The sequence below is a fragment of the Piliocolobus tephrosceles genome, chromosome 16, assembly GCF_002776525.5.
Source record: "Piliocolobus tephrosceles isolate RC106 chromosome 16, ASM277652v3, whole genome shotgun sequence".
Lineage (NCBI taxonomy): Eukaryota > Metazoa > Chordata > Mammalia > Primates > Cercopithecidae > Piliocolobus > Piliocolobus tephrosceles.
In genome coordinates, this window is record NC_045449.1 from 76,312,194 (window position 1) to 76,327,821 (window position 15,628).

At 48.4% G+C, this 15,628-nt stretch overlaps 1 protein-coding gene across 1 annotated transcript in view; it reads left to right on the forward strand.

Annotated features, from left to right (window-relative positions):
- The window catches only part of NARF (nuclear prelamin A recognition factor), a 30,050-nt gene that overhangs the window by 3,779 nt on the left and 10,643 nt on the right, over positions 1 to 15,628 (forward strand). The window contains exons 3-5 of the mRNA XM_023194071.2: positions 3,033 to 3,176; positions 7,378 to 7,510; positions 10,833 to 10,967. Coding sequence (XP_023049839.1) covers positions 3,033 to 3,176; positions 7,378 to 7,510; positions 10,833 to 10,967 — 412 coding nt within the window. The remainder of the gene's footprint in view (positions 1 to 3,032; positions 3,177 to 7,377; positions 7,511 to 10,832; positions 10,968 to 15,628) is intronic.

Genomic DNA, 15,628 nt, shown 5'->3' on the forward strand with positions numbered 1-15,628 from the left:
TAACTCAAATTTCATGATTCTGTCGTTAATTTTTTTTAATAGTTTCCTTTTTTCTCTTTCTTTTTTTTTTTGAGACGGAGTCTTGCTCTGTGGCCCAGGCTGGAGTGCAGCGGTGCAATCTTGGTTCACTGCAACCTTCGCCACCCAGGTTAAAGAGATTTTCCTGCCTTAGCCTCCCAAGTAGCTGGGATTACAGGCGTGCACCACCACGCCCGGCTAATTTTTTGTATTTAGTAGAGACGGGGTGAAACCATGTTGGTCAGGCTGTTCTCAAACTCCTGACCTCAGGTGATCCACCCGCCTCGGCCTCCGAAAGTGCTGGGATTACAGGCGTGAGCCACTGTACCCGGCCTCTTTTCTAATTCAGTTCTTGTTTTTAAATTATCCTTAGCTAGTAACGATGGTTTCTGCTTATTGGGTACATACCCTGAGCCTGGCTCTCAAGAATGTGATTTTATGGCCAGGCATGTTGGCTCACGTCTGTAATCCCAACACTTTGGGAGGCCGAGATGGGTGGATCACCTGAGGTCGGGAGTTCAAGACCAGCCTGACCAACATGGATAAACCCTGTCTCTACTAAAAATGCAAAATTAGCTGGGCATGGTGTGCATGCCTGTAATTCCAGCTACTCAGGAGCCTGAGGCAAGAGAATCCCTTGAACCCAGGAGGTGGAGTTTGTGGTGAGCCGAGATCACACCACTGCACTCCAGCCTGGGCGACAGAGTGAGACTCCATCTCAAAAAAAAAATGTCATTTTATGTGCAGTCTCATTTCATGCTCAGGAGAAGCATTACCTGTAAGCCTGGCCATTATCCCTGTTTTACTGAGTGAAGGATGTTGGGAGAGGTTAAGGTCATTCTACCCTTAGAAAGTACTGGTACCAATTTATAAATGGAGAGTTGGCAATATGGCAGAAGCATATTTTTTCCTTAAGTTCAGTAGTCCTGATATGTTTAATCTGAGAGGTTTTCTGGTTGCCCTGTATGCTGTGGGGACTGTGGGGCTTAGGGAGCAACAGGGCCTGAGACAAGCACTCAAAGAGCTGGCCACAAGCAGAAGAGAGGTAGGGTGCATTGGAGTCCTGGAGGCAGCTGGGGCCAGTACGCTTAAATGGCCGGCCCCAGGGGCCTCCGTCACCTGCCCTCTGGTTGTGACATCTTGAACAGATATCTAAGCCCTGTGAGTCTCATTTCCTTATCAGAGGCCTGGGGAGTAGGGTTACTTCCCTCCCAGGACTGTGGTGAGGATGAGATAACGTGTACACAGCCTAAGTGGGCGCCCTTCCAGGTCAGTGATGGACACCGGGTGAGAGGAGTTGGGTTAGGGTTAGTGGAGTGGACCCTGAAGAGTGGTCAGAATTCAGGGTGGGAGTCTAGGGAAGGGCACTGGCACCAGGCAAGAGGAGGGTGTGGACAGACATGCTCTAGGGAGAGACGGTGGCTCCCCTTGGCCAGGTCAGTGACAGTGCAGAGCTGTGGAGACTAAGGGGATGACTCAGGTGTTCGTTTTAGGGCAAGTGATAGAGGTAACTGACTTAAGCTGGCTAGAGTAGGGGGAATAATTGCAGGAAGCCACTTGGGTGGCAGCTTTGAGAACCTAGGCAGAGGTGGTGCGCCTGGGCAAGTCTGCCAGAGTGGTAAAGACAGAACAGAGGACATAGTGCAGGGAAGGGAGTGCAGTTTTAGCTCCACAGATACTGGGCCTTCTGCAGTGTGTGTGAGTCTGGGGTTTGGTGAGGAGAGCACTCTGCTGGAAGTGCAGGTGGCAGGGCTGCCCTGGGCAGAGTGAGGCCAGCAGGCCTGATAAAAGGGAACAGGGCTTCTGCAGAATGCATGAGTGTGGAAGGCAGCAGGAATAAGAAGAAAGATTGTGACAAATGAGGAGGGAATAAGACCTGGACCATGAAACCTTATGGAAGGACTGGGTTATACACAGCGTGTCTGGTGGCAAGGCAGGGAGGAGGCACTGCTGGGTGAGGGGTGCATTTGGTCATGGGCACCTCGATCCGGATGGGCTGTGGAGGCAGAATTCATGCAGCTGTGGGCACCAAATGTTTGGAGTGGAGCAGTAGCTTCAACCCACTTGGAACTTGTTAGAAGCACAAACTCTTGAGCCCCATGTGGACCTCCTGAGTGCCCATCTGCCCTGAGTGCCCGTCTGCAGCAGAACAAGATCCCAGGGTGAGTGGGCTGCACAGAGACATGGGGTCATGCGTAGACAGGAGGCAGAGGTGACACCTGAGCTGCCATTCACAGCACGCTATGGAAGGTGGGGGCACATCCACAGCTGCCTCCTGTCAAATCATGTTTTAAAGAAAAACAAATGTATGGACTACCTGAGGAGCTTCTGTAATTTATTGACATTACTCCTGTAAGCGTCAGACTATTCATATGTTCATCCACCAGTTATTTATTGAGCATTGTCTGTGTGCAGTACCTCTTGGAGGTGCTGGGGAACAGGAGAACAAGACAGTGTTCGAGCTTTCATGAGCTTACATTTTAGCGAGGAGGGACAGATTCCTGCTAGCAGTCAGCAACGTGAGTACAGATGGGTGGGGAGGGGGTGGCGCTGTTTTAGCAGGTGTTGGACATCCTCTCTGCTGAAGGCCTCAGGGAGCCGTGGGATGGTAAGTTTAGGTAGCACAGAGCTAGAGGAGCAGTCAGAGGGCTGGATCACAGGCACTAAAGAGGAAGGGGTCTAGGAGGAGGGAAGGGCCAGTGGGGTCAGCTTCCAGAACACAGAGGTCATTTACTTCCTACCACATGATGGTGCTAGGGCTGGGTTCCACCTTTGTCATCTGCATGGTTCCCTAGTGTCATCGTGGGCTGGGCCCTGGGTCCTGTGTCCCTCCACCTTGAGCTGCTTAGTGGCAGAGACTGTCCTGCTTCTAGCCCCTTGAGCACCAGGCCTGGACCCTGGTATTGTCTCCGGTGTTTACCGTGAATTCGTATATGGGTATTACCCTCCCTAAAAAAGCACATTAAAGAGTATTTGTTGAATAATCATGCTGAAACATTACCTTCCTTTCATAGAAGGGAGAATTCCACAAGCTGGCTGATGCCAGGATATTTTTGAGTGACTGCCTGGCATGTGACAGTTGCGTGACTGCAGAGGAAGGAGTCCAGCTTTCCCAGCAAAATGCCAAGGACTTCTTCCGCGTTCTGAACCTTAACAAGGTAAGGCATTCAGGGCATTCGCTGATGCTGGGGAGCCGACCTGGAGGTTGAGGTGAGTCCTGGCTTCCTGTACAGAAGCCTCTGCTGGGACAGTGGATGCACATCTCAGCCTTTTCTCGGTGTTGCTAACGTCCCGCTTTGACCTTCTTCCAATCCTCTCCATCAAGAGCAAAATCCCTGCACAATTTCATGCTCCCTTAATGATGGTCAGGCAATGGTGGGGGGCTGGCATCACCCCTCAGGCTCCTGTGGCTTAAGCAGGGCCTCTGCCTGGTGAGGTCAGGTAACACGGGTGTTGGTGGTCATGCGGGCAGCACAGAGCTGGAGCTCCTGCTGTTCTGCCTCTGCTGCACGTTTTCGAACACCAGAGTTATGTTCTAATAGACCGATCAGCTTGGGGCAAGGCAGAGAAGTAAAAAATCGAGGAAGTAAAAATTCCAAAAATTCCCAAAGCTCCTTCCTTCAGCTCATCCCTGCAGACCTCCTATACAGAACTAGAAGTGCCACTTGTCTTTCCGTGAGACAGGTTGTATTAGTCCATTCCCACATTGCTGCAAAGAACTACCTGACACTGGGTAATTTATAAAGCAGAGAGGTTTAATTGACTCACAGTTCCACAGGCTTTACAGGAGACATGGCTGGGGAGGCCTCGGGAAACAATCGTGGCAGAAGGGCAAAGGGGAAGCAAGCATGTCTTCACGTGGCAGCAGGAGAGAGCAACTGAAGGGGGAGGTACTCCACCCTTGTAAGCAACCAGATCTTGTGAGGACTCACTATCACGAGAAGAGCAAGTGGGAGATCTGCCCCCATGACCCAGTCACCTCCCGCCAGGCCCAGCCTTCGGTTTCACATGAGATTTGGGTGGGGACACAGGGCCAAACCATATCACAGGTGAAAGAGAAAGAGACAAAGGCAGATGAGGCTGAAAAGCACTTCTTGGTTTCCATGCTGTCACCTCCAAAGGAAGCATCAGCATCCTACCCTGCCCAGGGTGTAGGAGCCCATTCACAGTAGGTAGTGTGCTAGAGCAAGGTAGGAACCTCAAGAAACACTGGCGCAAGTGTGGTAGCATAGGGGACAGCCAAGGAGGCTTCTCGCGTTTGCCATTTACCCCCATGGCATCTTCTGGACAAGTCATCCAGCATCGATTAGATCACAATGGTTTTCTTTTTGAGATAGGCTCTCACCCAGGCTGGAGTGCAGTGGTGCAATTTTGGCTCAGTGGGAAGACTCAGGGGATCCTCCCACCTCCGGAGGCTCCCTGTAGCCTCCAGAGCAGCTGGGACCACAGACGCGTGCTATCACACTTGCCTAATTTTTGTATTATTTGTAGAGATGGGATTTTGCCATGTTGCCTAGACTGGTCCTGAACTCCTGTGCTCAAGCGATCCTTCTGCCTCAGCCTCCCAAAGTGCTGGGATTACAGGCGTCAGCCACCGTGCATGACCTAGATCACACATGCAGATAGAGACACGTGTTCTTTGTGTTGCCAGCATTCGTCGTGTCTGGGTGCACACTGACTTCCATGCAGTTGCACGGGAGCTCTGCTACCAAGCGGCAGGCTGCCTGGTTAGGATGGTCTGAACCAGGAGATGCCACCCCCATCAGCAGGTTCGCCATGCATACCCATCCCCACCTGCTCACGCTTGGCCTTTCAGGGAACAGAATGGCTTCAGCCATTTTGCTATGTTATACAGACTTAGTGGACGCAGCTTTGCAGACTGCTAGAGACTTAATTCTGTGGTATCAGTGGTTTTTGCAAAAACACCCTCGAAAGTGTCTGTGTCACTTTATACTTCCCTAAGTGATATGGGCAAACAGCTGTGTGCAGCCGTCCTGGCCACATTCAAAATCAAATTCAGTTTTTCCAGCCTGATGCATAGAAAATTGTATCTCATTTGCATTTTCCTGCTTATTTAGAGAAGTAGGTTGCCCCAGATGATGTTTATTGACAGTTTATATATAATCTTATGCTGCTTGTCCAGTCTACAACTTATATTTTAGTACAGTGTGAGATGTGGATACATTCTTTCTCCTTTTTTTCTTTTTTGAGTTGGAGTCTCACTGTCTCCCAGGCTGGGGTGCAGTGGCATGATCTCAGCTTACTGCAACCTCTCTTTCCTGGGTTCAAGCAATTCTCCTACCTCAGCCTCTCAAGTAGCTGGGATTAAAGGCATGTGCCACCATGCCCAGCTAATTTTTGTATTTTTAATAGAGACAGGGTTTCATCATGTTGGCCAGGCTGGTCTCAAACTCCTGACCTCAAGTGATCCGCCCGCCTCGGCCTCCCAAAGTTCTGGGATTACAGGTATGAGCCACCATGCCCGGCCGGATACATTCTTTTCTATTCGAAAAAGTCAAATTGTTCCAGCATCTTCTGTTCTTCCCCCGTTGACCTGAAATATCCCATCTCTCTCATATATTGATAGATGTGCGTCCATTTCTTTCTTTTTTCGGCCTTCACCTTGTTGGCCAGGCTGGTCTTGAATTGCTGGCCTCAAGTGATCCACCCGCCTTGGCCTCCCAAAGTGCTGGTATTACAGGTATGAGCCACTGTACCTGGCCTTCTTTTTTTTTTTTTCTCCCATTACTTCCACCCCACCCTCCTGCTGCGTGTCTATTTTTTTATTCTTTTTTGAGATGGAGTCTCGCTCTGTCGCCCAGGCTTGAGTGCAGTGGCGCGATCTTGGCTGACTGCGACCTCTACCTCCTGGGTTCAAGCAGTTCTCCTGCCTCAGCCCCCTGAGTAGCTGGGATTACAGGTGCACACCACCATGTCTGACTAGTTTTTGTATTTTTAGTAGAGATGGGGTTTCTCCCTGTTGGCCAGGCTGGTCTCGAGCTCCTGACCTCAGGCCATCCGCTGGCCTCGGCCTCCGAAGTGCTGGGATTACAGGCGTGAGCCACCATGCCTGGACCCTGACTCTCTTTATCTGAACCTGTCTTCTATTGCACTGCCAATATCTAGTTTTGGTTTAAGGATATTGATAGCCTTGTGGTTTTATGCTAGTTTATGCAATGTTTTTTTAGAACAGTTTATAGATGAGGCTTACTCACAAAATGTCTTGGGCCTGGTTACTTTTCTTTTCTTTTCTTTTCTTTTTTGAGTTGGAGTCTCGCTCTGTCGCCCAGGCTGGAGTGTAGTGGAGCGATCTCAGCTCACTGCAACCTCTGTTTCACTGCAACCTCCACCTCCTGGGTTTAAGCAATTCTTCTGCCTCAGCCTCCCACAGTTCTGGGATGACAGGTGTGAGCCACCATGCCCAACCAGGCTATGACTTTTAAGAGGCATCTTTGGATGCCATTTTAGTGTGTGTGTTTTTTTATTGTTGTGTAGTTATTTCAGTTATTCATTGGCCAATGTTGTAATTTGTATTTTCCCTTTAAAATTATTTATTTTTTCCAGATAGGCACATTTACCGATATAACATTGTTCCTGAAATTGACAAAGTCTCTTAGATCTGTAGTTAGGTCTCTTTGAAGACAGAGTATCGGCCAGGCCAGATGGCTCATGCCTGTAATCCCAGCAGTTTGGGAGGCTGAGGCAGGCGGATCACAAGGTCAGGAGTTCGAGACCAGACTGCCCAATATGGCAAAACCCCATCTCTACTAAAAATACAAAAAATTAGCTGGGCGTGGTGGCAGGTCCCTGTAATCCCAGCTGCTCGGGAGGCTGAGGCAGGAGAATCACTTGAACCTGGGAGGCAGAGGTTGCAGTGAGCCGAGATCTGTGGTACCACTGCACTCTAGCCTGGACAATAAGAGTGAAACTCTGTCTCAAAAAAGAAACAACAATGAAAAAGAAACAGAGTATTACTCTGTCACCCAGGCTAGAGCGCAGTGGCTGTGGCTGTTGCTAAGCGTGATTATAGGCTCTGCAGTCTCGAACTCCTGGCCTAAGCGATCCTCCTGCCTTAGCCTCCTATGTAGCTGGAACTCTAGGCATGCACCACCAAAGCCAGCTCATGTTTCATTTTTTAAATCCTGACTTCTAAAAAAAATATTTACCAGAAGCCCAGACCTCACCATAATCCTGACTTTTTTTCTTCTTTTTCCTTAATTACGTTTGCCGGTGTTTGTCTATTTTATTAGTCTTTGCATAGACCACCCATTACGTTGTTCTGAATTTCTCATTAAGATGTGTAACTTTTACTCCTTGTGTAATCAGCAGATACCTGACATTCTCTATTTCTTCTTCCAGAAATGTGATACCTCAAAGCACAAAGTGCTGGTAGTGTCTGTGTGTCCTCAGTCTTTGCCTTATTTTGCTGCTAAATTCAACGTCAGTGTAACTGATGCTTCCAGAAGACTCTGTGGTTTCCTCAAAAGTCTTGGTGAGTCATCCTTTGATAAATTGGGGATGTATAACTTGAGTTTATAAGTGCCCTTTTTAATCTAAAGTTCGTTTTTCAAGGGCGCAGGGTATATAAGCAACTTCCAAAAGAGTCTCTTGGAACGTAAAAAGACGTTGTCCCGTGTGTCATGAAAACCCAGCCTCTGATCGATGGTAGACGAGTGTCACTTTTCTCCTTTGCTGTGCACAGACGGGTGTTTTTGGGAGCTGACCCCTCTGGGACCAAACAGTGACTGCCTCTGACAACACGGACAGGGACACTGGGAGATTCCCACACTGGCCCAGCAACCTCCAAGTCACCCCTCACCCCAGAGGGTGTATTTGGTAAACAGTCACTTCTGAAATGGTCAGTGTCTGGCTTCCCAAGAAGCTGTCTGAGGAGCAGAGCAGGAAGGGAATGGGCTTGTGTCCTTTACCTGAGTGACGAATGAAAGGTAGACATTTGAGAATATAATCAAAGAACTCGACGCCAGCACTGGAATAACACTGCCTGAAATGTTGATGCATGATGCTTCTGCGTCTTCTGCTTTGGTCAAACTGGAACTGCCTCCCTCCATTTGCTTATAGAGGGGCTTTTATAGCCTTGAGCATCCTCATAGCATGATGGTCAATGTGCAAGTTCAGAAAAGGAAGACTGAGCGAGTTGCCAAATAAGAGTTTGTTGTTGTTTGTTTGTTTTTTGAGACGGAGTCTCGCTCTTGTGCCCCAGGCTGGAGTGCAATGGTGCGATCTCCGCTCACTACAACCTCTGCCTCCCGGGTTCAAGAGATTCTCCTGCCTCAGCCTCCTGAGTAGCTGGGATTACAGGTGCCCACCACCACACCCAGCTAATCTTTGTATTTTTAGTAGAGATGATGTTTCACCATGTTGGCCAGGATGGTCTTAATCTCTTGACCTCGTGATCCACCCACCTTGGCCTCCCAAAGTGCTGGGATTATAGGCATGAGCCGCCGCGCCTAGCCAAAAGCTTTTATTATTCTACAGTGGCTTTTAAAAATTGTAAATATTGGTCAGGTTTGGTGGCTCATGCCTGTAATCCCAGCACTTTGGAAGGCCAAGACCAGAAGATTGCTTGAGGCCAGGAGCTCGAGACGAACCTGGACAACATAGCAAGATCCCATCTCTGCTAAATAAGTACACAGATGTAGATATATTGGGAATTACTGGTGAAATAAAATGATATTTGGAATAAGGATCATCAGGACAGGCTTGAAGTCTGAGCAGCAGCCTGGGGGTCCTGATGCTCCCTGTTCCCTAGGTGCCTGGGCTCTAACAGGGCCTGGTCATCTAGCACATAATGTGCTGCCGCCAAAACCCAGCTACAGCAACAGGTGCACACACATTAGGTCGCTCCTTCATGCTTGTCATCATAAAGCCTCGGGTTAGGTTAGTTTTACTGAAGATCAAAGTTGCCAAATGCTCTATTTTCTCATGATGAAATCTCTTATTTGGGGATAGATTGTTAAAATTATATAATGGAATATTATATATCAATAAAATGTGTCCACAGTAAAATTGATTTCTTAATGTAATATTTTAAAATTTATAATATTTCTTTTTTTTTTTGAGACAGAGTCTCGCTCTGTCGCCCAGGCTGGGGTACAGTGGTGCCATCTCGGCTCACTGCAAGCTCCGCCTCCCAGGTTCACGCCATTCTCCTGTCCCACCACCACGCCCGAGTTATTTATTTTTTTTTTGGTAGAGACGGGGTTTCACCATGTTAGCCAGGATGGTCTCGATCTCCTGACCTCGTGATCCACCCATCTCAGCCTCCCAAAGTGCTGGGATTACAGGCATGAGCCACTGCGGCCGGCCCAAAATTTATATTTCTTTTTCTTTCTTTTGAGACAGAGTCTCACTCCATCACCCAGGCTGGAGTGCGGTGGTACGATCTCGGCTCACTGCAAGCTCCGCCTCCCAGGTTCACGCCATTCTCCTGCCTCAGCCTCCCGAGTAACTGGGACTACAAGGTGCCCCCCACCACGCCCGGCTAATTTTTTGTACTTTTTAGTAGAGATGGGGTTTCACCATGTTAGCCAGGATGGTCTCGATCTCCTGACCTCATGATCCATCCACCTTGGCCTCCCAAAGTGCTGGGATTACAGGCATGAGCAACTGTGCCCAGCCTAATATTTCTTATAACTAGTTGCATTTTCTCTCAGCTTTGTTACCTGGGAAGGGGGAGAAACAAAAAATTTAAAATTAAAAAAATCAGGCTGGGCGCGGTGGCCCACGCCTGTAATCCCAGCACTTTGGGAGGCCAAGGCAGGCGGATCATGAGGTCAGAGATCAAGATCGTCCTGCTAACACGGTGAAACCCCGTCTCTACTAAAAAATACAAAAAATTAGCTGGGCGTGGTGGCAGGTGCCTGTAGTCCCAGCTACTCAGGAGGCTGAGGCAGGAGAATGATGTGAACCTGGGAGGTGGAGCTTGCAGTGAGCTGAGATCACACCACTGCACTCCAGCCTGGGCAACAGAGCGAGACTGTCTCAAAAAAAAAAAAAGAAAAGAAATCAGTATAAAAATGTAAACCATTATAAAAGTATGCCCAGCCATTCTGTACTTTTACTGTACATTCTACTTTGAAACACACCAAAAACCATCACAGACTGAAATTTAATTTGCCCGTGAATTGGAAGAGAATGCTGTGGGTATGTTATTATATTCCATTAATTTGTATGGAGTGAGGTGTTTTAAAATGTAGATGTAGAGAGAGAAGAAGCACGAGAGAGAACATACATATTTCATTGTGAAAAATGATACACGTTCATTGTTTACATAAAAAAAGGTAAAGCACATAGTCTTGAACTTACGCCATTAGGAACAGAAAACAACCAAGGCTGATTTTATTATCATAGGAGAGATGCCTGTAGAATTTATGCTTTAAGTTTGTTTCTTAAACGTGAGAAAGCAAAAATGAGTAAGAATGAGGAGGTATTGGCTGGACGCAGCGGCTCACGCCTGTAATTCCAGCACTCTGGGAGGCCAAGGTGGGTAGATCACCTGAGCCCAGGAATTCAAGACCAGCTTGGCCAACATGGTGAAACTTCATCTCTACTAAAAAATACAAAAATTGGCCGGGCATAATGGCGGGTGCCTGTAATCCTGGTTACTGGGGAGACTGAGGTGGGAGGATCACTTGAACCCGAGAGGCGGAGGTTGCCGTGAGCCGAGATTGTGCCACTGCACTGTGGCCTGGGTGACAGAACGAGACTCCGTCTCAAAAAAAAACAAAAGAGGAAACCTAAAAGTAGATCTTTTCGTAGGTGCTTTAAGCTGAACATGCTCCTCTCTCCTGCAGGGGTGCACTATGTGTTTGATACGAGGATAGCTGCGGATTTTAGTATCCTGGAGAGCCAAAAAGAATTTGTGCGTCGCTATCGCCAGCACGGTGAGGAGGAACGCACCCTTCCCATGCTGACCTCTGCCTGTCCTGGTGAGTCCCTGGAGGTGCCAACAGAGGTTTCACAAGGTTCTGCAGGCGCTGGATGAGGTTGGAGGTGGACAGACCCATCCCACCCAGCCTTGTAGACCAGGAGGGAAGAGCTTGGCCTGATTCACAGAGGGCATTTGATGTTTAGGGACAGCCAGTTTAGTTTGTCATCAGAGGTGCCACACTGGAAAGGCCAGTATGTTTGTTTATTTTATTTTATTTTAGTTTAGTTTAGTTTAGTTTAGTTTTAGTTTATTTTAGTTTTAGTTTAGTTTGAGACAGAATCTCACTCTGTTGCCCAGGCTGGAGTACAGTGGCACGATCTCAGCTCACTGCAAGCTCCACCTTCCAGGTTCAAGCGATTCTCCTGCCTCAGCCTGCCAAGTAGCTGGGACTACAGGTGCATGCCACTGCACCCAGCTAATTTTTGTATTATTAGTGCAGATGGGGTTTTGCCATGTTGGCCAGGCTGGTCTTGAACTCCTGATCTCAGGTGATCTGCCTGCCTTGGCCTCCCAAAGTGCTGAGATTACAGGCATGAGCCATTGCGCCCAGCCTAGGCAGATCTCTTGAGCCCAGGAGTTTGAGGCCAGCCTGGGCAACTTGTCTCTATTTTTTTTGGAGACAGAATCTCAGTCTGTTGCCCAGGCTGGAATGCAGTGGCGTGATCTCTGCTCACTGCAAGCTCCGCCTCCCAGGTTCACACTGTCCTCCTGCCTCAGCCTTCCAAGTAGCTGGGACCACAGGCACCTGCCACCACACCGAGCTCATTTGTTTTCGTATTTTTATTAGAGACGGGGTTTCACCATGTTAGCCAGGATGGTCTCGATCTCCTGACCTCGTGATCCATCCATCTCGGCCTCCCAAAGTGCTGGGATTACAGGCGTGAGCCACTGCACCTGGCCAGGTTCTCTTTTATGCCTTAGCCTCCCAAGTAGCTGGGATTACAGGCTAGCGCCACCACGCCTGGCTAATTTTTGTGTTTTTAGTAGAGATGGGATTTCGCCATGTTGCCGAAAGCTGGTCTTGACAAGTGATCTGCCCGCTTTGGCCTCCCAAAGTGCTGGGATTACAGACATGAGCCACCACACCCGTCCTCTAAATTTTTAAATAAATATTTTTTAAAAGGAAAAGAAAAATAGGCCAGGCATTACAGCCATAATCCCAACAATTTAGGAGGCTGATGTGGGAGGATTGCTTGAGCCCAGGAATGTGGAACCTGCCTCGTCAACAGAGTGAGACCTTGTCTCTGCAAAAAACCAAAAGAAAGCCGGAGTGGTGGCATGTACCTGTAATCCTAGCTACTACAAATCCTAGCCTGAGGTGAGTAGACTGAGCCAAGGAGTTAGAGGCTGCAGTGAGCTATGACTCCTCCATTGTACTCCAGCCTGGGCGAAAGACCGAGGTCCTGTCTCTTAAGAAAATCTATTTTCTCTTGAAAGTACGACATATCAGGCCAGGCGTGGTGGCTCAAGCCTGTAATCCCAGCACTTTGGGAGGCTGAGACGGGCGGATCACGAGGTCAGGAGATTGAGACCATCCTGGCTAACACGGTGAAACCCCATCTCTACTAAAAAATACAAAAAACTAGCCGGGCGAGGTGGCGGGCGCCTGTAGTCCCAGCTACTCGGGAGGCTGAGGTAGGAGAATGGCGTGAACCCGGGAGGCAGAGCTTGCAGTGAGCTGAGATCCGGCCACAGCACTCCAGCCTGGGCGACAGAGCAACACTCCGTCTCAAAAAAAAAAAAAGAAAGTACGACATATCTCAGATGTACAAATTATTATGGAATAATATGGCAAACGTGCATCTATCCTTTGCCAGCTTAAAAAAATACAGAATAAGAAAATTTCGACCAGGCGCGCTAGCTCACACCTGTAATCCCAGCACTTTGGGAGGCTGAGGCGGGCGGATCACGAGGTCAGGAGATGGAGATCATCCTGACGAACACCGTGAAACCCCGTCTCTACTAAAAATACAAAAAAATTAGCCGAGCGTGGTGGTGGGCGCCTGTAGTCTCAGCTTCTTGGGAGACTGAGGCAGGAGAATGGCGTGAACCCGGGAGACAATGGAGCTTGCAGTGAGTGGAGATCGCATCACTGCACTCCAGCCTGAGAGACAGAGCAAAATCCCATCTCAAAAAAAAAAAAAAAAGAATAAAATATCTTTTTGTTGTTGTTGTTGAGACGGAGTCTCGCTCTGTCGCCCAGGCTGGAGCGCAGTGGCCGGATCTCAGCTCACTGCAAGCTCCGCCTCCCGGGTTCACGCCATTCTCCTGCCTCAGCCTCCCGAGTAGCTGGGACTACAGACGCCCGCCACCTTGCCCGGCTAGTTTTTTTTTTTTGTATTTTTTTAGTAGAGACGGGGTTTCACCACGTTAACCAGGATGGTCTTGATCTCCTGACCTTGTGATCCGCCCGTCTCGGCCTCCCAAAGTGCTGGGATTATAGGCTTGAGCCACTGTGCCCGGCCAGAATAAAATTTCTTTACATTGATATTCAGATACTCTCAGAGAGCACTGTTTAAACCGCTCTTTAATTGGTTTTTGGATGCCTGAGTTATAGAAGAGATTTATCACATGCTTTTCAATTCTGGAAAAGTAGAGAGTTTGGGTTAAGAAATTTTTGACAATGCATAAGGGAGTAAGGAAAGAATAGCTATCCTGGCAAACATTACTTAAAAATTATTCTAACTACATGAGGCCTGTGGGAGCATAGGAGAGCTCTATCTAAGCTAGTCGTAGGCTGTATAATTTTTAGGGTTTGGTTCACGTTTCAGTTCTCAATTTATGCTCCCCCCACGATGGTTTCAAATTTTTCTAGCGTTTTACATGTTAACCTTTAGTTATTAGGATTATGAGTTAATAAGATAGAACGTTGACATTGTGGTTGCTTAGAATATGGACTTACTCTCTAGCCATTTATAAAATATAAAGAGGAAATTTGCCAGCCGTTCTGTGGGCTGCACTGGTTGGCTTGTTGTTTGAGCTGTGTCGTTCACCAGCAACCCGCGGTCTGCTGTGTTCTCAGCTCCAGATGGGGATGGGGATGTTAGTGACTGCTTTCAGCTGTATGGTTTGCCTTAATGTAAGTGATTCACAGATTTTTGTATCAGAGGTCTAAGTATAAACTGTTTGAGACCAGACAGATACAGCCTTTTACTAGATTGTGGGTATTACATTCAGCTCTTGTGGCATTTTGGGTGTTCTTCCAGGCGTAAAGGAATAATTTCCACACCTGATGGTTTCGGGAGCTGCCTGGGCTCCAGTGACCTGGGAGTACCTGGTGTTTGTGTGCTGAGCCTGCCTCTGTGGTCCCCTTGCTGGAGTACTTTCCGTTTGGGGTCCATTACATGATGCCACACACAGCATGGCTTCACAACACCAGTCACACTTGCTTAGTTCCACCCCCAGCCAAGGAAGAGGCCATGTGAAATGACAAAGAACTAACGCCAGTGCCCCTGGAGCAGTGGGTTTCTAAAGTATAAAACATTCAGGCCGGGCGCGGTGGCTCATACCTGTAATCCCAGGACTTTGGGAGGCTGAGGTGGGTGGATCACGAGGTCAGGAGATCGAGACCATCCTGGCCAACACGGTGAAACACCGTCTCTACTAAGAATACAAAAAATTAGCCGGGTGTGGTGGCGGGCGCCTGTAGTCCCAGCTACTCAGGAGGATGAAGTGGGAGGATCACTGGAACCTGGGAGGTCGAGGCTGCGGTGAGCCGTGATTGCACCACTGCACTCCAGCCTGGGTAACAGAGCAACCCTGTCAATTATACATATGTGCTACATACATACAGCAAATCTCAAGCTAAAATAGGAAGCAAGGGGCTGGTCTGCAGCTGGTGGCTGGAGAAGAGAAAGGATTTGGTGACACATTTCTCAGAAATGCCGTCACTGAGAAGAGAGTCTCAGGGCCCCTACCTAGCATTGTGTTCACTGCCACAGGTGGAGGGATCACCATTTTTATACAGATCAGCAGTCTACTCAGGATTCCCATCAGCAGAGTTAGTTCCTTCAGTGACTCGAGAGTTCCATTCTAGGTTCCATCCCAGTAGGATCTCTCATAAGGAAATCAACAAATGCGAGGAGACTGCAAAAAGTTTGTGAAAGAACAGAATTAAAAGATAAAAAGTATAAACTCTATTTCTTGGCCGGGCACGGTGGCTCACACCTTTGGGAGGCCGAGGCAAGTGGATCACGAGGTCAGGAGATTGAGACCATCCTGTCTAACATGGTGAAACCTCATCTCTACTGAAAATACAAAATCTAGCCGGGCGTGGTGGCGGGCGCCTATGGTCCCAGCTACTCAGGAGGCTGAGGCAGGAGAGTGGCGTGAACCTGGGAGATGACGGAGCTTGCAGTGAACAGAGATCGCGCCACTGCACTCCAGCCTGGACTCCGTCTCAAAAAAAAAAAAAAAAAAAAAGAAAAAAAGTATAATCTTTATTTATCAACATAAGCTCCATCCTGGTCAAACAGTTTTTTTATTTTTTATTTTATTTATTTATTGAGACAGAGTCTCGCTCTGTCACCCAGGCTGGAGTGCAGTGGTGTGATTTTGGCTCACTGCAACCTCCACCCCCCGGGTTCAAGTGATTCTCCCACCTCAGCCTCCTGAGAAGCTGCGATTGCAGGCGCATGCCACCACGCCCAGCTAAGTTTT